The 27,180-nt window shown below is 35.2% G+C and overlaps 1 protein-coding gene across 6 annotated transcripts in view; it reads right to left on the reverse strand.

Moving 5' to 3' along the window:
* The window catches only part of MAP4K3 (mitogen-activated protein kinase kinase kinase kinase 3), a 190,958-nt gene that overhangs the window by 54,854 nt on the left and 108,924 nt on the right, over positions 1-27,180 (reverse strand). For all 6 annotated transcript variants that reach the window (XM_053587356.1, XM_053587353.1, XM_053587352.1 and 3 more), the window contains 10 exons: positions 26,044-26,108; positions 21,808-21,863; positions 21,204-21,251; positions 16,921-16,963; positions 15,042-15,114; positions 9,673-9,804; positions 9,414-9,476; positions 9,245-9,326; positions 9,032-9,142; positions 4,031-4,109 (listed from right to left, as the gene is read on the reverse strand). In XM_053587356.1, the coding sequence (XP_053443331.1) occupies positions 4,031-4,109; positions 9,032-9,142; positions 9,245-9,326; positions 9,414-9,476; positions 9,673-9,804; positions 15,042-15,114; positions 16,921-16,963; positions 21,204-21,251; positions 21,808-21,863; positions 26,044-26,108 (752 nt within the window). The remainder of the gene's footprint in view (positions 1-4,030; positions 4,110-9,031; positions 9,143-9,244; positions 9,327-9,413; positions 9,477-9,672; positions 9,805-15,041; positions 15,115-16,920; positions 16,964-21,203; positions 21,252-21,807; positions 21,864-26,043; positions 26,109-27,180) is intronic.

Here is a 27,180-nt window from a genome sequence, read left to right on the forward strand (position 1 = left end):
AGACACATTTAATTTTACTGTCTACCCCATACTGGTCACAATTCAAATCTTACAGTAAAGATTTTTACTTTATTTTTATTTTTAGAGACAGAGTCTCACTGTGTTTAGCAACCTCAAACTCTTGGGCTCAAGGGATCCTCCTACCTCAGCTTCCCAAATAGCTGGGACCACAGGTGCCCACCACAACACCCAGATAGTTTTTCTATTTTTGGTAGAGTCATGGTCTCACTCCTGCTTAGGCTGGTCTTGAACTCCTGAGCTCAAGCTCCCTACACACCTAGGCCTCCCAGAGTGTTAGGATCACAGGCATGAGCCACCATGCCATGGATACATAATAGTTACAGATGTATTAATAATGCATACAGTGCATAATGACCAAAATGGCAATTAAGCTATGTATCACTTCAAACAGCTATTTTCACATGTAGGGCATATTCCGAACCTTCCAGATAGTCCGAAATACACAATAAATTATTGTTAACTACATTGCTATTGAACACTAGAACTTATTCCTTCTAAGTGTATGTCTATACCCATTAACTAACCTTTCTTCATCAACCCTGCTCCCTTCCCAGCCTCTGATAACATCATTCTACTTTCCACCTTAATGAGATCAATATTTTTAGCTACCACATGTGACTGAGCACAAGTGATATTTGTCTTTCTGTGTCTGGTTTATTTTACTTAACATTATGACCTCCAGACTGTCATTCTTTTTTATTGCTGAAAAGCATACCATTGTATATGTGTACTGTATCTTCCTAATCTACTTGTCTGTTAATAGACACTTAGGTTGATTCCCTATCTGGATATTGAGAATAGTGTGGCAGTAAACATGGGAGCACAGATATCTCTTTGATACAGTGATTTTGTTTCTTTTAGATATATACCCAACCAATGGGATTGCTGGATCATATGGTAGTCCCATTCTTAGTTTTTGAGGACCCTCCATACTGCTTTCCATAGTGGCTCTACTAATTAACATTCCCACCAACAATGTGTTCCTTTTCTCTGCATCCTGTTATTTTTTTGCTTTTTGATAAACATTTTAACTTGGAATGAAATAGTATCTCATTATGTTTTTTGATTTGCATTTCCTTTATGATTAGTGAGGTTAACATTTTTTCATATACCTGTTGGCCATTTGTAAGACTTTTTCAATCCAAATATTTATATACCATTATATATATATATATATATATATATATATATATATATTTTTTTTTTTTTTTTTTTTTTTTTTTGGTAGAGACAGAGTTTCACTTTATCACCCTTGGTCATGGCACACATCACAGCTCACAGCAACCTCCAGCTCCTGGGCTTAGGTGATTCTCTTGTTTCAGCCTCCCAAGTAGCTGGGACTATAGGTGCCTGCCACAACATCCGGCTAATTTTTTGTTGCAATTTGGCCGGGGCCAGGTTTGAACCCGCCACCATTGGTATATGGGGCTGGTGCCCTACCCACTGAGCCACAGGTTTGAATAAACGATCCAAATATTTGAATAAACAATCTACTAGCTGGAAAAGCCCAAGAAAATCTTAAAACCCAATCCAAATGTTTGAATAAATAATCTACTAGCTGGAAAAGCCCAAGAAAATCTTAAAACTGTTGAAGCTTAATATGTTAATCCTAGGCCTTTTCCATAGCAAAAAAAAAAAAAAAAAAAAAAAAGAGCAAAATTACACGGTATGATATATAGTCAGGATTTCACGTGGTATGTTATAAAGTTAGTAAGTAAAAAGGTCTCGGTTGTACATAAAATAGAGACGATCTGAACTCAGTATTTAAGCGGGTAGGCAGCGGTTACCCTAGAGTACTTATGGAAGGCAGCCTACAGAAAGGCCCCCAGTGTTCACAACACGTCCACATGGGATCAGGGTTGGTCAGTGTGATGGAAAGAACATAGCAGAAGCAATGCTATACTATTTCCAAGATGAGGCTTCTGTCATGGGCTCTCCCTGCTGGATCACTTGCTCTACAGTCCCCAACTTCTGAGCAAATGAATCCATTTTTACAAATAGGCTAACTCAACACCATTTAGTTTAGTAAAGAGAAAACACTGGTTGCATGGAGAAGCATCAAGTAATGGTAAAAGCAAACCATTATCAAAAGGAATAAATATATACCATTATTACAATATTTTTCCAAAGGCTGCCTTTATAGACAATAGGATTACTGAGCATTCTCTTATATATCATGTCTCACATGAAATTATAAAACATTCTGAAAAGTAGACATTTGTTAGAGCACTGAATAAGACTTGACAGCCTCAAATTCCAAACCCACAAATTATTACAAGTAGTTGCTTTAATCCTCTTGCTACCTCAACATATCAGAGGGATATGACACCCACATTACTGGCAAATAGGAGAAAAGGGAGGTGTTCATTATGTATCACTTGCATATCCAGAAGGCAAAATCTGAATCTCAGAAAACTCACATGCATATGCACTGAGAAGCTGAGAACTACTGATACCTGTACAGTTTAGTACAGTGATAATAAGCACACTTTCTAGTAGAAAGGGCCTGGAAATAATTTTTAATAGAATCAGGTAAGAGGTACTTTAGAGGTACTTTAAATTAGATTCTCAAAAGTACTGAACACATAAAGTTTTAATAATCAACTATGAAACACCTCTAATTACTTCCTATATATTAAAGAAATGATAAAGACATTTCATAATTACTTTTTGTATATTAAAAAATAATGGGAAATGCTCTTGTGTGCCAAGGTTGTCATTTTCAGAAAGGAAAAATTAGGAAATTTAAATCCTGTGGCTTTAGAAGAAACTTAATTTTATATGGTCACACAACTAATTGTTGGCCAACTACCAAATCCCACTCCCAGGCTTTTGATATAAGCCACCGTGCTTTCTTTCTGGAGCTTCCTCCTTTAAGAGCATTTCCAGATATCACAAGCACAAAACTTTGCTCAAGAACTTAATATACATTGTATGGTCTGGTCAAAATCCCCAGGGAGGTTCACAAAGAACTCAAACAGCTCCCAGTGTAAAAGCCATATAACAAGTACATTGAGGTGATTCCTGGAATGGAGTGGTGTTTGTGGAAGACCAGTGAACTGGACGCATGTCCAGAGATGCATAACTTGTTGTCAATCCACCGTCTGACTCAATCTCACAGCCAATCTCTTCATCTTCACATTTCTTTTTTTCCCTCCTATCAAATGGTGATAGGGCCTGTCCCTATTTACCTTACCTGGATTTTGAGATGAAGAGATGGATTCATCTTAATAAAACTATGAGATAATTACCAGTATTGATAGCAGTCTTCTTAATGTTACTGTTTACTGAGTTTCAGTGAGGTCATTTTGGACTTCAGGTCCTTTGTGATAAATCTTTAGCTCACAGAAAACTATTACCATGAGCCTGACTGCATTACATTAGCATTCTAAGTCACTGCGAGTAAGCGCTTTTAACCGATAAAAACTTAAGGCAGTATTGTTCCAGGAACTTCTGCTGGCAGAGTATCACTGATGCCCTGACTGTATTAATTGTCCTGGTCAGTCTTAAGTTTGTCTCAGGAGGTCCGTGACTTGGCCACTCATAAGAATAACCTGGAGGCCTATTTTAAAAGGTTTCTTGGGCCAACCCCAAACCTATTAAATTAAATTTTAAAAAGTGGGGCCTGAGAATCCATCTGAAAAGCTCTCAGGCTACTCAGCAGCTAGGCCAGTTGGCACTGAAAATCCTGATGGTCCTTAGACCATTAGTACATGCATAACCTGGACGCTTGTCAGAAGCAAAGGCTCTCAGACCCCATCCCAGATCTAACCCAGCAGAAGCTGCACTTTAATAAGCTCTCTAGGTGAGTTACGTGCACATATGAGTTTAAGACTGCCTGATGACTCCCATCCTGCTCATTCCAAGAATTTTATTTCTTCTCCCAAATAGTAACAACATAAATATACCACCCTATACCCTGCTACCCAAAAAGAAACTGTAACTAAATTATAACTTGAAATCTTATTTCCCATTGTTAAATTATGAACTGTGTACAGTATATACTTACAGTTTATCTCTGAGCGTGTTTTTTCTTCTCTCACATTTCTGCTAGTTGAGTGAATTCTATGTGGTACAGCAACAAGTGGCTAGAATGGAATGAAATCAATATGAGGCATTTGATAATCAAGTCAGTTTGGTCCATGAAATTACCGAAATATGAAGATATACTTCATTTTAAGTAAAAATCGAAACAAAATATAACAACTTTAAAAATATTATAAGGACAATCATATCCACAGAGCAAGCTATGAAGGTGAAAATGTGTTTTTATTATCCACTTAACATAAATCATTATTTGTACTATAGAGAGCACTTGTGTGACTAGATGTAATACATAAGAAATGAAATACAAGTAATAATGTATTCTGATTTTGTTTCAAAGAGATTGGGTCTTGTTCTGTTGCCCAAGCTGGAGTGCAGTGGTGCAACCACAGTTCACTAAAGCTTCAAACTTCTGGGCTCAAGCAATCTTCCTCCCTGAAAGAAAGGAAATTCTGAAGGGAAAGATAGCAGTGTAAAGATTACCATTTGTGTCTATCATTTGATGATGACAACTCAGAAGCCTCTTCTTGTAAGGTTTATACTTCAGCTTAAATTTTTCAAAAATAATATTCAAAACACACACATACACACATTTATAGATAATTAGGAGATACTGGTTTGTACTTCACTCTTTGCCACAATTTTAATCATACATGATTCAAGTAATTGTCAAAAACCATGTAACTTAGGTAGACTCACAGCATTTTATGTTTTTCAGAAGACTTTTTCATTAAAAAAAGTGCCCTTCATTCCATCTCTGTTTCTCTCGGTTATTGGTATACAATTATAATTTCCATGAGCAGAAAACATGCTAATATTCAATTCTTTTCCTTTAAAGAAATCTTTCTAAAGAAGACTTATACCTTGTAATAATTTACAGAACCTAACTAGTTAAATGTGATCACAGAGAATACTGGTAAACTTAGTCTGCATGTCTCAATATGTGATGTGTCAAGGGCTCCAATATCAGAAAAAGAATAAACTGAAAAATATGATTTAAGGAAACCCTTTGAAAATGGAACCTCTAGCATGTCAGGAACAAAATGGATACATATTTTAGTAAGTTAAATGATTATAAAAAGAAAGACTACGTAGGCATTTCCTAGAAACCATATTCCATCTTTTAGAACAGAGGTGAAGTAAAGACTTGGCTGAGTCTTCCTTTCACATACACTAATTCAGATGCTTGGATAAGTATAGTATTTTTTCCAAAATCCCAAACTGAAAAGGAAATATTTCGTGTATAAAAGGAGAAAGGGATGCCAACAAATTCTGTATAATGGGGCCCAGGCAATGAAGGATGCCCACCCTGAAATTAAAGTAGGTAGTACCAAGTTAGGCACAATCCATCGTGATGCTATTTGTTTTATAACAATAGATTTTGCTTAACTTCTCTACAAAGGGTTTACATTTACTAGAATTTCCAATAAACAGAAGTGATTCTAAAATAACACATCTGAACTTAAAAAGTTGAATCTCTAAAAAGATACCCTTTAGTACCATTTAGTTTGACACAGAACATGTAGATACACTGCCAAAAAGTAAGCTTTCATTTCTAAACATGAATACTCTTCCTCTATAAATGTTAACACACACTAGTCATGGAAATCTGCTATGATGAGTTTATACTCACTCTAGTAAATGATATTTAGAGAAGTGATGATAAATATATTTAAAGAAATAAACTGTTTATAATGATGCATGATTTCCAATGTTCTTTCTTCAAACAATGCTTTATGTACCATTAGTACATGTATAACCTGCATGTACTATTGCAGGTATATGTTTAAACCTTTTTATGTTTAAAAATCACAACCCTACTCTTCTAAACTATTTCATGCTTATTCAAGTTATTGTAATTCTAAAGTTCAGTGATTACTCAGTCATCAAATAAACAAATAACAGGCCCTTTGCAATGGTAGCTAGATGAGATTGTACAGAATGAAGGAAAGATACAGACAATATGATAAATCTTAGTTAACATAAGCAAGTAGTTTTCTGGCCAGGGGGCAATTCTGTTGCTGGGGAGACATTCAGGAATATCTGGAGACATTTCTGGTTGTCATGACTGGAGATCAAAGGTTGCTACTGGTAATTAATGGAAAGAATCCAGGGATGCTGCCCCAGTGCCCAAGGCAGCCAGCCACTATGACGAAGGATTTGAGAAATCCTGCTATAAGAAAAAACAAAAGCACTTGGTTTGTTCTTCTAGGTCAAGGATTAGAAAACTATGGTCTACTGTAAATTCGCACTGCCATCTGTTTTCGAAAATAAAGTTTTACTGAAACATAGCCATGTTCCTTTTCCCATTATCTATGGCTACTTTCGCTCCACACTGGTAGAGTTTGTAACCATGAAAGAGGACAAAGTGGCCCACAAAGCCAAATGTATTTGTCTGCTTTTTATGAGAAAAGTTTCCAATCTCTGTTCAAGGTCAATAATCTAAGACAAGTGAGTTGTAACAGTTATTTAGCTTTATCAAATTTATTTTTAGGTCCTCAGCTTTTTTAAGCCTACAAGTACAAATTACTTACGTTTTTTAATACAACCACAAAGAAATCACCCCAGCCATACACACAAAATTTTCTCCCTTAAATTTGCAAGGGATTTTGGGAAATATGAGAAGACCTTATTAAATTATTTCTTCATTCCACATACAGGTTGATCCATGAATAACTGCATGGGTACCCTTGTATGTAGATTTTTTTTCAACCAGATGCAGAATGAAAATATATTATTGGGGGAAGTGAAAGCCTCATGTATGGAGGGCTGACTTCTCCTGCACGTGGGTTCTGCAGGGCTTGCTGTCAGATTTGAGGATGTGTGAATTTTGGAATATGTGGGGTCTAGGAACCAATGTGTCTTAGGGCAACTGGACACTCAAAATTTTTTTTTTTTTTTTTTTTAGAAAGACAAATGTTATTATTTCTCCTATACATTTACAACTGACAATAACACAGTTTTTAATGTTTTGACAAAATGTTTCAAAGGTCATAAAACAATCGTAATTTTTCCCAGTGATTAAGGTTGTTTTGCAGGGTTTCAGCTTATGTGGTCTTTTTTTTTTTTTTCAGGTTAATATGAGGGCATATGGGATTAGATTACAATATTTGCGTTTGTAAGGTAAAGTCCAAAGTCTGAGTTGCAGGTGAGTCCTTCACTCAGGAAATGTGCCACATACCCCCATATTGCATCTGATAGGTGGAAACTTACTGAGGCCCATTCCCCCTCTCTCCCCCACTTCTTGAATTTAATTGTGTTTTTCTCTTGTGTAGGCCTGTAGTTGTTGATCTACTATTTTCACATTAGAACTGAGTACGTGGGATGCTTGCTTTTCTACTCTTGAGACACTTTACTTCGGAGAATGTTCTCCAAATCTATCCAGATAAATATAAAAAACGCAAAGTCTCCATCTTTTTTATGGCTGAATAGTATTCCACGATATGCATATACCACAGTTTATTAATCCATTCATGGGCTGATGGGCACTCGAGTTGTTTCCACATCTTTGTAATTGTGAACTGAGCTGCTATAATCATTCGAGTGCAAATGTCCTTATGGTAAAATGATTTTTTTTTCTTCTGAGTATATACCCAGTAAGGGGATTGCTGGTTACATAGTCATTTTTATAGTTCCATACTACCAAGCAAATCTATATATTGATTAGGAGTAGAAGAGTTTATAAAACCTAAGTTTTTTTTTTTTTCTTTTGAGACAAGAGCCTCAAACTGTCACCCTGGGTAGAGTACCGTGGCATCACAGCTCATAGCCAACTCCAACTCCTGGGCTCAAGCATTTCTCCTGTCTCCACCTCCCAAGTAGCTGGGACTACAGGCACCCGCCACAACACCCGGCTATTTTTTGGTTGCAGCTGCCCTTGTTGTTTGGCGGGCCTGGGCTGGATTCGAACCCGCCAGCCCAGGTGTATGTGGCTGAGGCCTTACCTGCTTGAGCCATAGGCGCTGAGCCAGAACCTAAGTTTTTTAAAAACAAAATTAAGCAAAACAAAAAATAATTTTCTCTCTAGTGTATTGGTAAGGTCAATACTGCTTTAAATTTCTTAAGTTTTTATGTTCTAAACTCCTTTCCAGAGAAAGGACAAATAGCTTATTTATCAGAGTTGTATAAAGATAACAAGCTGGAACAATGCTTAGTTGATAGAAAGGTTCTCTCTGATTTATAACAATCTGTGACCATTTTCTAACCACTGAAAGGTATCATTCCTTCAGTATCATCAATGAAATTTAGCACATTTTTAAGTGCATTCCATAAAGCCAGGAGAGTTCAAGGACATCTACTCTTCATACAGGTCCCATAAGAGAATTCTGTCACGTCCTATACATTGAGTTTATCATGGGTGCTAGGAAGGTTAAATATGCTAACAGAAGTGAGGCTTCCGTTAATATCAATGCTTCTAGTATGTTAGGATTAGTTTATTCTTTAACAACTATACTGGCTCATTTTTTTTAACATTTCAATGATGGATAATTTAGAGTTTTAGTCACCAAAAAGTTCAATCCTGTACTTCATGAGTCTCTAATAACTCATGAAGTATGGTAAGAGCATTCTTTTTGAGAAGCAAACTTTTTAAAAATTTTGAGTATTCCAACATTTTGTTCAGGTGCTTCCTTCCCATTTGCTTTCCCTTCTGTAGTGGATGATTTATTTGGCAAGTTCATCTAAAAGGACTGCTTTTGAAATAATTACCGTAATTTCAACAAGTGGATTAAATGATCTGCCTTTGCCATCTTCAGACAATAGTCACCTGTAAGTAGCCAATAAAAAAAATCTACCACATGACTTCCAAGGAGAGACCAAGTCAGAGAATGAATTGTTCCCTCAAGAGTTTTAAAACTTAAACTAGACCCACAAATTTTAAGACTTGATTCAGATATCCATATATACATTCATAACACACACACAACCACACACGCTATACACATCAGTTAGAAAAAACAATTCCTACCTCAGGATCATCATCATCGAAATCATGATAAGTGGAATGATCTGGATTATTCACTTTATCCAACAGCTCGATTGCCAAAGACCGTGTCAAAGGTTGTGTGACAAAAGGGTGCTATAAAAATAAAAGAAGTACAAAACACTTATTAGAAATCTGATTGAATGATATTTTATCTTTTGAAAAAAATATATATGTATTTCAGGGCAAAGATAATACCTGTAATAATTTTTCAGCAGTAGGTCTTTTTTTTGGATTTTTGGTAAGTGCCATTTTCACAAAATGATGAAAACTATTTGACCTAAGAAATTTTGAAAATTAGCCTTTCACGTTTCAATTATTTTTTTGCTCATCTTACTATAAAAGTAAGTAACACAAAGATACTTACCATTTCATTTTATCCTTTAGTTTAGGAGGTTGAAAATTGCTTTTTGTCATTAGAAATAATGCTCTGAAAAATTAACAAATCATTACACAGAGTTTTAACATTTCATATTTTAACATAAATATAAATTCTATTAATATTTATTCCCAAATAAGGGAAAGCAAGACAAAGAAAATTATTTGTTCATGACAAAATAACTAATACTAAAAGGAAGAGAATCTGAATCTGAGCTTAGGGTTCTTCAGCCGTGTGACACACTGACCTCATCGGGTGCAAATCAAACATGGGAGGCTGCAGCTCAGCCAGCTCTATGGCCGTGATCCCCACTGCCCAGAGATCACACAGCTGGTTGTAACCACCCTTCCTCTCGACTGCTGCGACCTCTGGGGCCATCCTGAAAGAGATATTCCAGAGAAGAAAAACCTTCTGGTTACTGTGTTTTCCTTCATACTCCCCCAAGGGCACATGGAATTAACACTGCCTAAATTAAGGAATAGTTAGGCCTTGACTTCAGAAAAACAAAAATACATAGTACTTAAAAGGTTCACCTTTTCCAAGATTTTGACATCTCATTAGACCTTCAACCCTAAGCCTCTACTGGTGATTTTTTTTGTTACTTCACTGTATCACTTACTAAGATTTATAAAGTTATACAATTAAAATAGAGCAACATGCCCAAAAGTTTGTCCACATTCCCAATCTCATCTTCTCTATACATATAAACTTTTATAAAGAAATAACATTTGCAATAAATAATCTATAATTTTAAGCTCTACCTCCTGTATTAATAAACTGCAAGCTGGCCTCTGTTCTTACTTCCCCCAAAACTATTCCTTGGGCTACCAATAATCTTCATATTTAGTATTTAATTCGTATTTACTATAAATTTATTGGCACTTTTTCAGTTTTATTATAAGAATAGAAAAGCTGAGCATCTACTTTTTAAAAATATATTTATCTAGAGGAAAATTACCCAAATTCAGGTTTTTCTTGCCTAGCCTCTACGAATATGGAATCTCAGTAATTTTTTTGTTTGTTTCTTTTAAATTTGCAATAGTCTTATTCCAATTATACTTCTATAAATTTGTATTTAAGTGATTAATTTTCAAATATAAACATCTGAAATCCTAAACAATCATTCTGAAAACAACTGACTGAGATTGAGATATTCCAACTCATATCAAAGAGTAATTTAAATGTGCTTTTATCTTTCTTGTGATATTTCAGGAAAAGTCAAATTAGTAAAGTTAAAAACAAAAAACCCTCTAACTTTCCAAATGCTTGGTTTTAAAATCTTTTAATCTAAAAGGGCTCTTATAAAAATTTAAATTATAAGAAAAGTAAATTTTAAAGTATGCCAGTTATTACTTTATTGATGGCTAGATTCTAGCTAGCTCTTAGAAATGTCCTAGTAGGGTGTAAAATGCCTACGGGTGACATGGTTAAAAAAAAAAAAGAATCCTTTAGAGAAAAATGTATTGAAGACAAACCAAAAAAGTCTGGCAATTAGGTAAGAACATGACAATTACAAAAGACTGGGAGGGATATAAACTATACCATCTGTATGTTATTTGAAGAAAAAGTAAAACTGAAGAGATAGTAATCAGATCCGGGGTTAACAGAGGCTAGGGATGCTGAGAGAAAACTTACTAAAAAAGAAAAAAGGAAATTATTTTTGATGATGCTAATCTGTTTTATCTTGATTGTGGTGGTGTTTCTTAAGCACCACAGCATACAAGTTTCTCAACATCCATACACTTACATATCTAACGAGGGGAAATTTATACCTCAGTAAATCTCCAGGGAAAAAATAATCACATGCTTTACATGTCTAATAGTTCTCAATGCACCTTAGGAAAAACCAAACCATGAAATATATTTCATGCATGATGGGTGTGGTCTGCACTCCTAAGATGGAACTCTAAAAGTCATCCACTCCAAGAATAGGACGTGGTTCTGCATCAAAAGATTGTTGAATAAATGTATATATATCCCTTATATTGAAACAAAAGGTTTAGGGTACATAAGTATTACTTTTGAGAACTGTCACTTCAGCAGACTTTTTTTAATAACTAAATAATTACCAACCTATTCACTTGAAAGAAAGAGATTCCATAGCCTCAGAGGCTAGGCAAGAAAAACATGATACTAGAAAGGGGAGAGAGGAGTATTCCAAAAATTAACTTTACCTATTTCACAAGCTACTTCCTATACTACTGTAAGGGGAATGATGTTAGTTTTTAATCTCTGCAACTGGAGTTGGAGATCAGTCATCACCAGTAAACATTTAGTGAGTATGTGTAACACCAGGCTAGACCCTAGAGACTAAATGAGAGAATTCCTCCAGATGTTTAAAATAAAAGTGAAAAGATGGAGTACGTAAAATGATGATGGATAGCTTTTTAAGCCCTCACTCCTCTCAGAAATCAACCCCCAATAATAAAAATACCTAAGAGAAATATAAACACACTTCATCTTTGAAAAGTCCCAGAGACATCTTTTACCTAGAACCGTAGCACACAAAGACTAAGAGCACAGGCAGTCCCTGGGTTATGAAGAAGAGAGGTTCTATAGATTTGTTTTCAAGTTGATTTTGGATGTACGCTGGAACAGGCACATTTACCTATGTGTAATAGCCTCTGTTCATAAGTGCGAGTTATATGACAATTGATGTTTGTAACTCAGGGACTTATGGTAATAGTCTTCATAAGTGCAAATTGAATGTTAAGTTGGATGTTTGTAACCTGGGGACTGACTGTAAACAAATGAAGTAGCAAACAGGAGGGAAAACCTTAGTGGGTGCCAAGGAAAAAACAACCAGCAAGCCAATGAGCCCTGAGGAATTCCAGAAATGTTGACAAGTTAAGGTTAAAAAAAAAAAAAAAAAAAAAAAAAGTAGCAAAAGTACTTTCGGGTTAGGCTGAAATTCAACTGGAGTGTTTGAAAGTGTCAACAGTCCTTCAGATTCCTCCTCTCATGCAGTAAAGCCCAGCAATTACTCTTTCCTCATTCCCACTGGATAAGGACCAAGACAAACCAGAAAGGCTCCAGACGAAGATGCTAGGAACAAAGGAGAGCAAGGATTAAGAGGAGAGGACATGATTAAATAAAAGTATGTGTATAGAACAATGAGTCCCCAGCTTCCTTCCCTTGTCCAGATCTGGGACACTGACAACCAGGTCTACTCCCTACCTCCCATGCACAAAGAGGAATCAATTTTTAGTATCTTGATCTTCAGAGTGAACCAAAATACAAGGATTGTCAGACATTTGAGGGATGCCTCCTTCAGGAAAGTAAGAGAAAAATTTGAGGAACTCTTAACAGAAGGTAGAACAAAAAAAATTTTTTTAAGTGAAAGAAAAAAATTAATGAATTAATTTAAGTGGTCCAACATATAACCAATGAGTTCCAGAAAGAAAGAGCAGGAAAAAGTGTAGTAAAGAAATCAAGTGATGTAAGAGTATTTCTCAGAACTGAAAAAACAATCTCTGGATTAAAAAGCACAAATGTCAAGTACAACAAATACAAGTAAAAACAACCAATAACAAACAAAAATCTTCTGTGGTCTATCATTATGCAATATCAAAACACCAGGAAAGATTCTGGCATAAGGAGTTACACTAAAAGGACTATGCACCATAACGGCATCATACTTCCATGGGTACCACAGAAAAGAAGATACTAGTACAATAGCTAAAAAAAAAAAATGACAACCTGCAATTCTATACTCACCCAAATCGACAATCATATGCAAGGCTAGACATGCAAAGTCTCAAAAATTTTACTCTTTTTGCACACTTTTCCGGGAAGACAATAAAATATATTAATTCAAAAAAAAAGAGGGAGTAAATCATGAACAAATCTAAGAAAGTAATTCTAAACTGAAGATGGAAAACTCCCAGGGCAGAACCATGCGAAATAGCTAGAGAACAAACAGTCCAGGCTGGACTAAGAGGAAAAAGGATTCCAGGAAAAAAAAAACAAAGGCAAAACCAACCAACTAGATAAAAATCAGGACGATAGACTTCATGGCCTGGAAAATTATATGGAGGCATCTTACAAAACTGTAAAATGTGAGATGGGATGAGAAATCTGAGAATTAAAAATTCCCAGAAAACTAAGAAAATTAAAATGAAATTATTAAAACGCAGAAAATGATTTTTAAGTATAATAGTGTATTAATTGACTCTGCAAGTCACTGAAAGATAAGATGAATGAAAACAGCCAAGATTTTCACTTATCATTATACAAAGTATATAAATAATGGATAATGCTAGAGACAGCAGAAGATACTAGAAGAGTTTTTCTTATAAGTCTTTTTAGCATTATCTTACTTTGTAAACATATATTTGACAAAAAAAAATCTACATTAAAATGGCATGTATCATATTCCAAATTTAAGATGTAACCATTAGTGCTGATGAGTCCGATGAGGGCACCAGCGGAGTGAGCAGCACATGAGCTGAAGACACAGCAGGACTCCTGGAGCACTGTCGCTTCAAAGTAATGATATGACCAGAAAGAAGTTCTATACCTATCTACCACTGTAATGAGAGGGCTTAATATCACATCTATCACAGAGTAAGTGGCTGAAAACTACTGAGGAAATAAGTACATGAGCAGGGGTTTTTCTTTTTTAATTTTGGATTAATATGAAGGTACGTATGATTAGGTTGCACAGTTTTCATTTGTAAAGTCAAGTCTGATTTGCAGCTGAGTCCTTCACCCAGGAGATGTGCCATATATCCCTACATTGTACCTTGTTAGGATAGTTTTTATAAGATGGGCAAAGAATACGTAGCAGACAAATGAAGCTATTCAGTAAGGTCTGTGGAGGAGATCAGTAGAAATTAAGGTAAATAAAGTAGGCAGAGGCCAGACAATGGAAGATTCTAGATGCCAATAAATCTGCATTTGATCTTATAAGCAACCAAGACATGCTGAAAAGTTCTGAATAAAGGGGTACTGTGAACAATGTAATGCTGAAAGATTAATCACAACAGAAACTAGAAACGAGAGCAGAGAAAGGTATAAAAACACCTGTGAAAGGGCGGTGCCCTGTGGCTCAGTAGGGCGCCGGCCCCATATGCCAAGGGTGGCGGGTTCAAACCCAGCCCCGGCCAAACTGCAACAACAACAACAACAAAAAAAATAGCCAGGCGTTGTGGCGGGCGCCTGTAGTCCCAGCTGCTCGGGAGGCTAAGGCAAGAGAATCGCGTAAGCCCAAGAGTTAGAGGTTGCTGTGAGCCGTGTGACGCCATGGCACTCTACCCGAGGGCAGTACAGTGAGACTGTCTCTACAAAAAAAAAAAACAAAAAAACACCTGTGAAAGTACATGTGTCAGGAGTAAGAGCAAGGATCAGGTCTCTCCAACAAAGCTAGAACTATACCAAGGTTCCCGAAAGCCGTATCAGTCTTTAAAAGCATTTTCAGATTAATGAAAAACAGCAGGGGAAAACATTTTTTGGCCACACACTCCATCTGCAAGTGTACACGTCTAAGTTACTTTACTACTGATCACCTTTTCCTTAATGGGTTAGTCCTAAAAATTTTAACCAGTCTAATTTTTAGAAATGTTGTTTCTAATGGTCATAGAATAAAAACCTAAATATCAGTTAAAATATAATTACCAATATGGTGTGCCAATGAACGACTTCCGTTTGGCAATTGTCGCTGTTATCTGTGCGGATACTCCAAAGTCAGCTGTTAAAAAAATGAGAAACCTTTAAAAAAGAAAACTGAGAGAAAATAAAATTATTTAAGGCAGTAGGAATAGAAACTTCCAGTAATTATTTTTAAGTTAATTTCACAGAAATGAAGATATTCTTAAATATAACACTACATTTTTTAACTTTAATAGACTAGCATCAAACTACTACAAAAGCAGCCAGTATGTATCAATAACCAAATAGATTCCCATACACACGTATCCACACATAAACCAAATTACAAAAAAGGGCAGGATGAAATAATTTTGATGAGAAAGAGACGGCTGAGGGACTCTAAACTGCCAGATTTGTTAATACTAAAATTTCTAATTCCTAGGACCTGAAATTCCAGGAGCATCACTGGAAGTGACCTTCATGTAATGGTATATTCCATTCATTCTCTGCTTACCTATAATGGCTGACATCAAATAAATCAGTAATTCTACTGGTCAATCAATTTAGCTTGAAAAAACATTCAAACAATATTCCCAGAATCTTAAATTAGCAATACATTCTAGTAACAGTATCAATTACTATCAGGAAGTTTTTTATTAATAACATTTTGATGTACAATTTGTTACTATTCTTTAGATAAGTAGGTTGAGTTCTATATTTTCTAGTTTAGTAATGATGATTTCTAAATCCTTCTTAACTAAGATATAAATAGTATGTATTTGAGTGAGGCAAATAACATTGCCACAAAATATTAAACTGCTGATAGGAACTTTTTACTTGGCAATTAAGACTTAAATAATTGAAAAGAAGAAGACTTATCTTTTTTGCTTTTCTTTCTTTTTTTTTTTTTTTTTGTAGAGACAGTCTCACTGTACCATCCTCGGGTAGAGTGCCATGATGTCACACAGCTCGCAGCAACCTCTAACTCTTGGGCTTACGCGATTCTCTTGCCTCAGCCTCCCCAGCAGCTGGGACTACAGGCGCCCGCCACGACAGCCGGCTATTTTTTTGTTGCAGTTTGGCAGGGGCTGGGTTTGAACCTGCCACCCTCGGCATATGGGGCCGGCGCCCTACTCACCGAGCCACATATTCAGAGGTCACTTAGGAAAACTTTATTATATGTTAATTATTAAATACATATTTTAAAATGTGATTAGTCTTACAATAGGCTATGGTTCAAAATAGTATTATTTACATTTTTATCAAATACATAGTTTAAATTTTGATTTATTCTAATAGCTTAAAATAACTGTTTCACACTTGTTATTAAATACTTCATTTAATACCTAACAGATACGACTTTACTCATGAAAATACTATATTGAACATCTATTCTGTCTTAAACTTTTCAAATTAAGTCATTATTTGGGTTTTGAACTCTATTTTAATTGTAACTTTAATAACCAACAGCCATAAAAATATAAGTTACTGTTTGAAACAAAGCAACCATTGTTATACAATTAATAGTATATTTTATTTTAAAAGCGTATGTAAAGAATGTAGAATCTGCAAAGTTTCTAATTTTTTAATTTTTGTCTTTTTTTTGTTATAATTTTGTCCAGATTTCTTACTAAAAGTCATGTTCCTGGGTTTAGAGGTGAAAGAATTCCCAAAGGATATTATTTCACAATATTTTTATAATAAATTTGTCCATGTGAAGGACAGACTTTATCCTTGTTTAAGAGAAAATGGATATAGAGAAGTAACATGCTCTGCAGTGAGATTTCCATCTAAAAATACAGAAATGTTTCCTGGGGAGGGAAAACTTGACCCTACAAAGGAAAACATAAACTTAACTATGTTTTAGAATGCATTTATGAATGTGACAAAATTCCAATTTACTTACCTAATTTCACATGACCATTATCCGTCAATAGAATGTTAGCACCCTTCAAAGTGAGAACATTTTAGTTAAATTCGGAAACACATTTTTATAAGATAGCACATATAATAAATACTCATATACGTATTAAAAATAATCACATCTTTATCTAGATTTACTTGAAGTATGCTCAATTAAAATGTTAAATCTTTATATTCACAGAAAAATTTATTATCCACTTTTTGGGCAATTTGACTATCCTTATGTTCTGCCTTTTATATTTTAATATAATGTTTTATATTAACATTGTATGAATGTTAATATAAAAGTGATATATTAGTTTTCATCTAAATGTTATTTTCTTATTTATCAACACCATCACTATACTAAAATGATACTTTACAATGGCATTTTCAATTGCTTGTACCACATTTTAAAGTTGATTACTACTTCCAGTTTTAAAAGTCTCCCTTTCTAGGAACTCACCTTTAGTTGTCAGTGCTGCTTGCTAAGACTTTATCTTGCTGTTTCATACATGAGGTTGTCTATCCTAATGTTCCTTGCCAAGAGCTTAAGGCCATCCAGTATATAAACCACTAGCCTCAGACTCACAGAATTAAAACATTACTCATCTACATGCCTCATAGCATTTTATTTTACTTTTTCTGAAAAGAAAATTTTTTTTTATTATTAAATCATAGCTGTGTACATTTATGTGATCATGGGGCACCATACAATGGTTTTATAGACCGTTTGACACATTTTCATCACACTGGTTAACATAGCCTTCATGGCATTTTCTTAGTTATTGTGTTAAAGACATTTACATTCTACATTTACTAAGTTTCACATATAACCTTGTAAGATGCACCGCAGGTGTAATCCCACCAATCACCCTCCCTCTGCCCACCTCTCCCCTCCTCCTCTCCCTCTCCCCCTTCCCCCTATTCTTAGGTTATAACTGGGTTATAGCTTTCATGTGAAAGTCATAAATTAGTTTCATAGTAGGACTGAGTACATTGGATACTCTTTCTTCCATTCTTGAGATACTTTACTACGAAGAATATGTTCCAGCTCCATCCATGTAAACATGAAAGAGGTAAAGTCTCCATCTTTCTTTAAGGCTGCATAATATTCCATGGTGTACATATATCACAATTTATTAATCTATTCATGGATTGATGGGCACTTGGGCTTTTTCCGTGACTTAGCAATTATGAATTGGGCTGCAATAAACATTCTGGTACAAATATCTTTTTTATGATGTGATTTTTGGTCTTCTGGGTATATGCCTAGTAGAGGAATTATAGGATTAAATGGCAGATCTATTTTTAAATCTCTAAGTGTTCTCCAAATATCTTTCTAAAAGGAATGTATTAATTTGCATTCCCACCAGCAGTGTAGAAGTGTTCCCTTTTCTCCACATCCATGCCAACATCTCTGGTCTTGGGATTTTATTTATTTAGAGATGTGAGTCTTGCTCTGTGTTGTCCATGCTGGCTTCAAACTCCTGGGCTCAAGTGATTCTCCCCGCTCAGTCTCCTGAATAAGCTGGGACTAGGTATGCACCACTAAACCAGGCCTGTTTTAGCCATTTTTGCTTCTTAACCTAAACTCAAAGAAGATAATGGCTACTTCAATAAGCTCAAAGCTTTTGGAAGAGGTATAAAGTCTGTATCCCAAAGGTATTACAGGTTTCTTTTTCCACTTCTGTTTTTGACTACAATGTTTAAATGAGAAAGCCAAAGTAAGCAACCTCTTTATAGTCTAAGGTGCTATCATGTAAGTATAGATTTTGTAGCAAAAAATACTGTGAACCCTCCCACCTCCAACCAATGTTAAGGAAGAAACAGGAGCAGACTGGAAGGAAAAATAAGAAAGAGAAAAATAAAAATAAACAGGAAGGTTCCTAGACCCTAAATGTCACCAGTGAAGCATGGCCTTCATCTACTGATATTGCTGTAGTTCTATGGAATAATGGCAGAAAAGGAAAAAGGAAAGAGAAGAAACTAGAGCTGGGATTTTTCACTTGATCTAGGTCCTTAGCAATCTAGGCTTCTGCCAGGGTCTTCAGTTAACCTCTCCCCAGCTCCAGATTAATTTTCCTAAATTATACCTTATAGAATGTTACTTGAATATCATGTCTGGCTTTCTTTCCTTCCTTTCATCCATTCTACCTTCCTTGAGAAGACTACTTGTAGTCACGAGGTACATCTTTAATCTCGAGTTATGTAATGAATAAGTTCCAACTCTCAGGAGTTTAGAGGCAAGTAGGAAAGAAGGAAAATCTAAAAATAAACATATTTTCCATTTCTCTGTTTTTCCACATGCAAACAAATGAACCACCATGCGATTATGATTCAAAATCAGGCAGAGGTAAGTACTCTGAAAACAAATAAAGCAGGTAAGGGATGGCTTCTCCTAAGGTAGTAATATTTGAGCAGAGATCTGAATGAAGTGAGGCTAGAGAACCATGACAAAATCTGGGAGAAGACCATTCCAGGAAAAGAGACCAGCAAACACAAAGATGCAGGGCCAGAATGAGCTCTATTCTAAGAATGGCAAGTTAGGGCAGCGCCTTGTGGGTCAGTGAGTAGGGCGCCGGCCCCATATGCCGAGGGTGGCGGGTTCAAACCCAGCCCTGGCCAAACTGCAACAAAAAAATAGCCGGGCGTTGTGGAGGGCGCTTGTAGTCCCAGCTGCTCGGGAGGCTGAGGCAGGAGAATCGCATAAGCCCAAGAGTTAGAGGTTGCTGTGAGCCGTGTGACGTCACAGCACTCTACCCGAGGGCGGTACAGTGAGACTCTGTCTCTACAAAAAAAATAAATAAATAAAATAAAAATAAGAATGGCAAGTTTAGCACGGCTGGAACAAAATAAGGAAAAGAGAGAGGCATGGAGTGTGCGATGAGGTCACAGAGCAATGCAGAGGCCAGATCAGGGTAACCCTTTAGGCCACACTAAAAGCATCTGGACTTGATGCTGAGTACGGTGGGAAACCAATGGTTTAGAAGCAGGACAGTGATAAGACATGATTTAAAAAGATCACTTTAGTTGCCAGGTGTAATGGGAGCAGTGAGACCAGTTAGAAGGCTATCACAGAAGTCTAGTTGAAATATACTATGGTAGCTCAGATAAGGATAGAACAGTGATGATGGTCAGGATTTTCATAATTAGACCCAAATTCTGAAGTCCAGCACACAAGTCTTTGCATAACAGAACAGCAAACTGCCCAGTCAACCCTACCTCCTACTACTCTCATAGATTCTCTTCTCTTCAATAACACGACACAGTTTCATGTTCTTTAAAATGGCCTTTTACTTTCTAATCTTTGTATCTTTACTCATATTGCTTTCTGCCTGAAATGCACTCCAGTTTCCATTTCTAACAAAAACCTGCCAATCCTTCTAGGTCATCTACAGGCCAATGACAAAGAGCTTTTCTTGAGTCACTACTCATTATCTTATGCTCTCTTTTACCTTTGAACTCCAAAGCCCTTTATGTCTTTTAAGTGACTTAGGAAAATTCTTAAAGCAAAGAGATATCACTAGGTTACCTACAAGTCCACTGAAATTTCATGAAAAATCTGAGAGCATGTGCATATAGGCATTTTCTAGGAGACATGGTCTTCATCAGAGACTCAAAGAGCAACATGATTTGCCCCTACCCCCAGTCCCTAAAAAGGTTAAGAAACTTTGTTAGAAAACAGAGAGGAAGAGAAAAGTAAGAGGAAGGATGATCAAGTAAAAAGGGACAAGAAATACGAATGAAAAAAAAAAAATCTAAACTTGGGAGAATGGTGGTATCTTTAGAAATAACTTCAGGAGCCCGGCCATAGCACCCTAACCACTGAGCAACCCCAGCACATCCAGGGCATTCACTCTCCTCTGCCAGCTAAATAAATAAAAGACTATGAGGAAACACAAGGTTTAATTTATCCATTTTGATATGTTATTAATGACAGCTCCTTATGATTGTCAAAACATATCAGAATATTTAAAGCATGAAGCTTACTAAAAATTGTAACGATGAAAGCTGTGGACCCAATCAGCATTTTATAAATAAATAACTACAAAGAAGCTAAAATGAGTTATTTAAACATTAACCCACTACATTATGCATTTTCAAAGCATGAGCTTTATACTGTGAATTACATCTCACTATTCAAACTCTTCAAAGTATCACCCATTTTTAGTATAGTAACACATTTCAGATAACAAATTAATCAATCAAAACACTTTTACTCAACCATCTGGTAAGAATATTTTAAAATGAAGAGGGTTACCAGATTTAAAATATAATGTATACCTTTATATCTCTGTGCATTTTTCCTTTACTGTGAAGATAATATAATCCCTAGAGTTTAAAAAAAAACAGAAAAAATAAACAATATTTGTCAGAGAACACACTTTGGAATTTTAACTAATCAAGTAAATAGATTTCTATATATTTTATTTACTCTTTACAAATGATCTAGTAGTAATTATTAACATTTTAATGAGATATGGTAAAAGACAATAAAATCAAGAAAATGTGTAATTTTTTTTTCTAAGATAATTTTCAGCAAATTATATAAACAGTTTGAAGTAACTTCTAAACAGTGCATATCCAATTAGCATCAAAGTAAGTTTCAATTTCCACGATAGTATTTTAATTTTCAAGCCTTTCTTGAATACTTCCTTGGTAGTAAGAGGAATATTAAATAAATAACAAATTCATAGTGCTTGAATTTTAAGTTGTATCATCACCTTTAGGCTTTGAAGTGTTTATTTGTAAATGCAATCTGAGTTTGTTACAGAATGAAAAAAACTGTTCAAGAGTTTACCAAACTAGAATATTTAATCCTCACTCTAACAATAACAAATATTTAGTTGAATTAAGAATGTTGCTTTTTAATTAGCATTGGATTTACCTGTAGTGTTTCTCTGCTAACATATGCAATTTGTAGTTCTGACAGAGGTCCAGTTACTATAAAAGAAGAAAATTAATATTAATAGTATTAGTCAATGTATGCTTTTCAATAAGTGTTAAAAGTTCCACTAAGCAATACACTCAATAAACCTAAACAATTCTACTAAAATGTAAGCCCCATGAGGGCAGGGTTTTTGGTTTGTTAAATCTGATTTGCTCATTGTTGTATGTCTAGTGTTTAGAACAGTGCCTGACAGGGAGAAACTGCTCAATAAATATTTCCAGAATGGACCAGGTATGGTGGCTCAGGCCTCTAATTTCAGCATTTTGGGAGGCCAACAGGGTAGGAATGCTTTAAGCTAGGAGTTTGAGACCAGCCTGAGCAACATACCGAGACTGTTTCTACATAAGATACCAAAAATAGCTGGATATGGTGGTGTACTCCTACAGTCCCAGCTACATAGGAGGTTGAGGCAGGAGGATCCCTTGAGCCCAGGAGTTTGGTGTTACAGTGACCCATGATTGTGCCACTGCACTCTAGCCTGAGTGACAGAGGAAGGCTCTTTTTAAAAAAAATCCACAATAAATGAATGACTGAAATACTAAAATTAATTATATTCTCATTTTTATACCTTGCTGATAATAGCACCTCTTAAATATAAAGAGAAAAACATCCAAGCAGGTTAGCTAGTTTTTAATAAACTTTTAAATTGGTGTGTAATAGGTATTATGGCTAGTTTTTAAGACAATACTTTCCCCTAAAAGTATTAGCTTTATAGCTATAAAATTAATATGTATATGTTCACTATAAAAAAATCCAATCAATAGAGAAGTTTGGAAAATAAAGATCTCTTCCCTACCCAAAATAATACTCAACAGTAAGCAACATCCACAGTTTGGTCTATAATTTACCAGATGATTTTATGCAGAAACATTTTATAAAATATATGTGTATTGCACACACATATATAAGTGGAATTATATTACAAAATACACTTTGAAATCTTGCTCTATTCATTTACATGAAACTTCTTCCTACACCAATATATATGGACTAATGTTATAATATTCTAATAGTATTTCCTTTGGGGGCATCTGCTATGGTTTCAATATTTGAGTCCCTCCAAAATTCTAGTTGAAACTTAATCTCCAATGCACCTGTATTAAGAGGTGGGACCTTGAGGAAGTGATTAGGTCATCAGTGCTCCTCCCTTGCAAATGGGGAGACTCTTAATAAAAGAGGCTTCAAGAAGCGTTGCATCCTTTTATTGCCTTTCTGCCTCTTCTGTCATGTGAGGACGTCTAGACAGTGCCATCTATAAGGAACGGACCTTCACCAGACAATGAGTCTGCTTGACTTCTCACACCTTGACTTCTCAGCCTCTGGAACTGTGAAAAATATGCTTCTATTGTTTATAAATGACTCAGTTTCAGGGTTCTTTTTTTTGCTATAGCAGCACAAATAGGTTCAGACAGCATCTGTCCACTATGAAACACATTTAAATAGTTTTCTTTTTTTCATTATTATATCACTTTAGAATAAAGAAATACCTCAGGTGGGAGACTAGTCTAGACATCAAATTAAATTCCAAAGATAGAAATTTTTGCTAGGCATTGAACTCACATCTATACGAACTTAACAGCTTCATAAACATGTTGAGTTTGGAGTACTTGTGGTATTTTACCATTAAGGAATAGAGAAATCCATTCCACTTAGATTCTTTTAAAGACAAAGCTGGGTTTAAATGTCTATGGACAAACCATATAACTAATTTCTGTGGCTTCTAAGTCCATTCTCATTCAGCTAGGTATGCCACCTTGAGATTTCTGTTTCTATAGTATGACAAATACAATAAGCTGAAAGTCCTAAAAATAACACCCTTGAAAGATTAAAAAAAAAAAAAAACCCTTAGTAATTTTTTAAATGCCTAGCCAGGTTTACAAATAGTAAGAGACTTTCCCAGGGGACAAAAACAAAAAGTAAAATGAAAATTGGAAAGGTAAAAATGTGAGAGAATATTCTACCTGTTTCTTAGGAGAAGGCCATTCTTAGTATGTAAAGGCTTTAGTTTTATTCCCTTCATGGGTACAGAACCACAAGGCCCTCGTCTGCAGAAAAAGAGTTAAAACCAACACCCACAAAAAACCCAAAGGGCTACATACTCTTTAAGAGTAGATAAGCAAAGGGAGTAACTAGGAATTTTGGCTTTCACAGCCCAGGATCTAGATAAATATCTAGCGGGGTAAATATCTCCTCTTAGAATTTGTCACCACTGGCTTCTTCACTTAGGTTTAGGGTTCAAATGTACATTGGAAACGAGTTCACTGAGGTCCCAGGGGGAAAAAACACTCTATAAGGGCATACCCTCGAACACCATAAGGAATTTCCAATGACAAACCCCATTAAAGACGCTCTCAAAGCCTGGGCAATAGTGAGATCCCTCTGTACAAAAAATATGCTCACCTAATTTTTTAGGTGGGTGTATGCCCACCTAATTTTTTAGGCATGTTGAGGCAGGAGGACTGCTTCAGCCCAGGAGTTCAAGATTGTAACAAGCTATGATGATGCCACTGTACTCTAGCCCAGGCCAAAATAATAATAATAATAATAATAATAATAATAAATTTCACAATCCAAAATTATAAGTGAGAAAATAGTTTACTGTAATGTAATAACAAGTTGTGAAGAGCTATTAAAGGATAATATTAAACAAAAACATTCAATGAAAAATAGAAAAAAAACCATCTATAATGTTGGAATGATAAGAATCAAATGTTAGTTCTTTTAAAAAAGAAAAAGGAGAAAAACAGGGAGAAGGAGATTGTGAAAAAATGTACATTTGATGTGCTTTTTACTATGGTAGTTGAAAATATGTACACAAAGTCTTTGATACTTCCCCCTTCAAGAGTTAGAACTTAATTCCCTTCCTGAGTATGGTTTGACTTAAGTGACTTGCTTCTAAAAAACAAAATATGGCAGACACGACAGTATACAATTTCTGAGACTACATCATAAAAGGTTTTGTGACTTCCTCCTTGCTCCCCCTGGGAACACTTGTCTGGAAAAAGACAGCTCCCACATTGTGAAAACACTCAAGTTGTCCTACAGCAAGATCCAGGTGGGTGAGGAACTAACACCTCCAGCCAAAAGCCATAAAGGAACTGAAGTCACTGCCAATAACCTCATAAGTGAATCATCTCAAAAGGAAATTCTCCAGCCCCAGTCAAGGGGCTGCAGTCACAGCCAATAGCTTGAGGGCAATCTTATGAGAAACAGTAAGTTAGAATCTTCCAACTAAGCCATTCTTGAATTCTTGACCCTTAGAAACTGTGAGATAATAAATGTTCTTTTAAGCTGACAAATTTGGGGATCATTTATTGTATACCAATAGATAAGTGCATCTTTGTAAATAGGAAAAGTTTATTAAACATTTTTAAAAATCATATGGAAAAGGTAACAGAATTAAGGACAGTAAAATAAATACAAAAGTCCCATCGAAAGTCTTTCAATATTTGCTTTATTATAATCTACTCCTAAAATTACTTAAGAGGTCCCACACTAAAAAATGAGCCCAAATACTATTAAAAAATAAGAAAAATTTTCCAAAATACTTCCAATAATTAGACATTATGTTACATTAATGAAAAACCACACTTCCAGCAAAAGAGTAAGCTTACTCTGCAGTTTGTGATAATATCCTATTAACAGAAACAGAAAGGCAAAAAGAAATAAGAAACAGTAAAGTCTGTTTATTTTACTTTACAGTCTCTCTTATACTATATATTCTCCACAGAAGCCCAATGAAAAATATTTTAATCATTTTTAATCTTTCATAATCTGGTACCATCTAAAAGAGTAAACATTTAATCAGTATTTCTTGAATGGTGTCACAAAATCGACGTCGTTTGTATCATCACTACGTATGTACCAACTGGATACTCATATTGGCTTAGCACAGTCACCAAGGCCTTTGTATTTTCACAGGTCCGAGTTTAAATTTTTGAACTAACTACAATATATCTTCTTCAGAATTGGGAAATTATCCAATTCTATATAATTTTCCAAGTTACAAAGCAAATGCTTCTTTCCTCCATACAGATCTTAAATACCTTTATATATCCAAACATAATGATAAAACATATCTTTCTTTTAAGACAATGATAATGTTTTAATATAGTAAACAGCTGTTTTAAAAAATTCTACCTAATCTATAAACAAATATAACTGTAGTCTTACCATGATAAATATCCTGTAAAGAACCACCTCCACAAAATTCCATGCAAATCCAAAGTTTATCCCGCCTATAAAAAGAAAATAAGCATGTTTCATATCTTCATAATTAAAATGGTCTGTTTGAGGTCAAAAGTATTTTGTAAGGTTGTGTGCTGAAACCTTGAAAAACAACACAAATATGATGAGTTTTCTAAGAAAATGCTAATGAATCTTTATAAGTAAATAAATTACTTAACATAATGTGTTACTGTAACTCAACCTGAAGTTCTAAAATTTACAATATACCATTTGTCAGGTGTCTTCAGTAACTCCAAATAATGAGAAAATAGTTAAAAAATCCCTCCCCCTGAAAATCTATCCAGATTCAGAAAAATGGCAATGTATCTCAAAGTATATTACTTTGGTAGTGCTCTCACCAACAACAGACAAAATGTGAATGTTACCCTCAAACATCTAAGACTCAGCCACAATCTTCCCAAAATATTCTGTTAAAACTTAACACTTGCTTGTCTATGTTTGTCTATGCTACCTAGCATTTCTCACGTTCACATTCTGAGCTGTTAGTATCATACAGTCATACAGAAAATAATCAGCAAGGTTTATATAGCTTATCCCTTTGTTCAATAATTCATTACTGCAACTCTTATGGTGTACCAGGAAATGTACTATTCTTAAGGGGCAGAGGTAGAATAGAGTCTCTGAACACAGCTCTATCTAATACAGAAAAAAGATTCTGCCTTAATATACGTCTCTCATACCACTGCCTTCACAGTGCCTAGAAGAATATCCAGCAAATAATTATTTGTTTCATAAATGAATGAATGTGTGCATGTCTGACTAAAAGAATAAACAAATAATTAGATCATCAGTCAGCAAAAGAAGGCCAGTGGGTCAAATCTATCCTGCTACCTGATTATGTGCAGCTCTGGAAGTATGAATGGTTTCTACATTTTTAAAAGGTTGGGGAAAAAAATAAGAAAAATATTTCTTGATATATGACAATGATATGAATTGCATATTTTGGTGCTCATCAAGTTTTACTAGAACAAAGTCACACTCACTTATTTATACACTATCTGTATGCCTGCCTTGCTCTAAAATAGCAGAGTTGAGCAGTCCACAAAGTCTACAGTATTTACT

This window comes from Nycticebus coucang, chromosome 4, assembly GCF_027406575.1.
Source record: "Nycticebus coucang isolate mNycCou1 chromosome 4, mNycCou1.pri, whole genome shotgun sequence".
Taxonomy (NCBI): domain Eukaryota; kingdom Metazoa; phylum Chordata; class Mammalia; order Primates; family Lorisidae; genus Nycticebus; species Nycticebus coucang.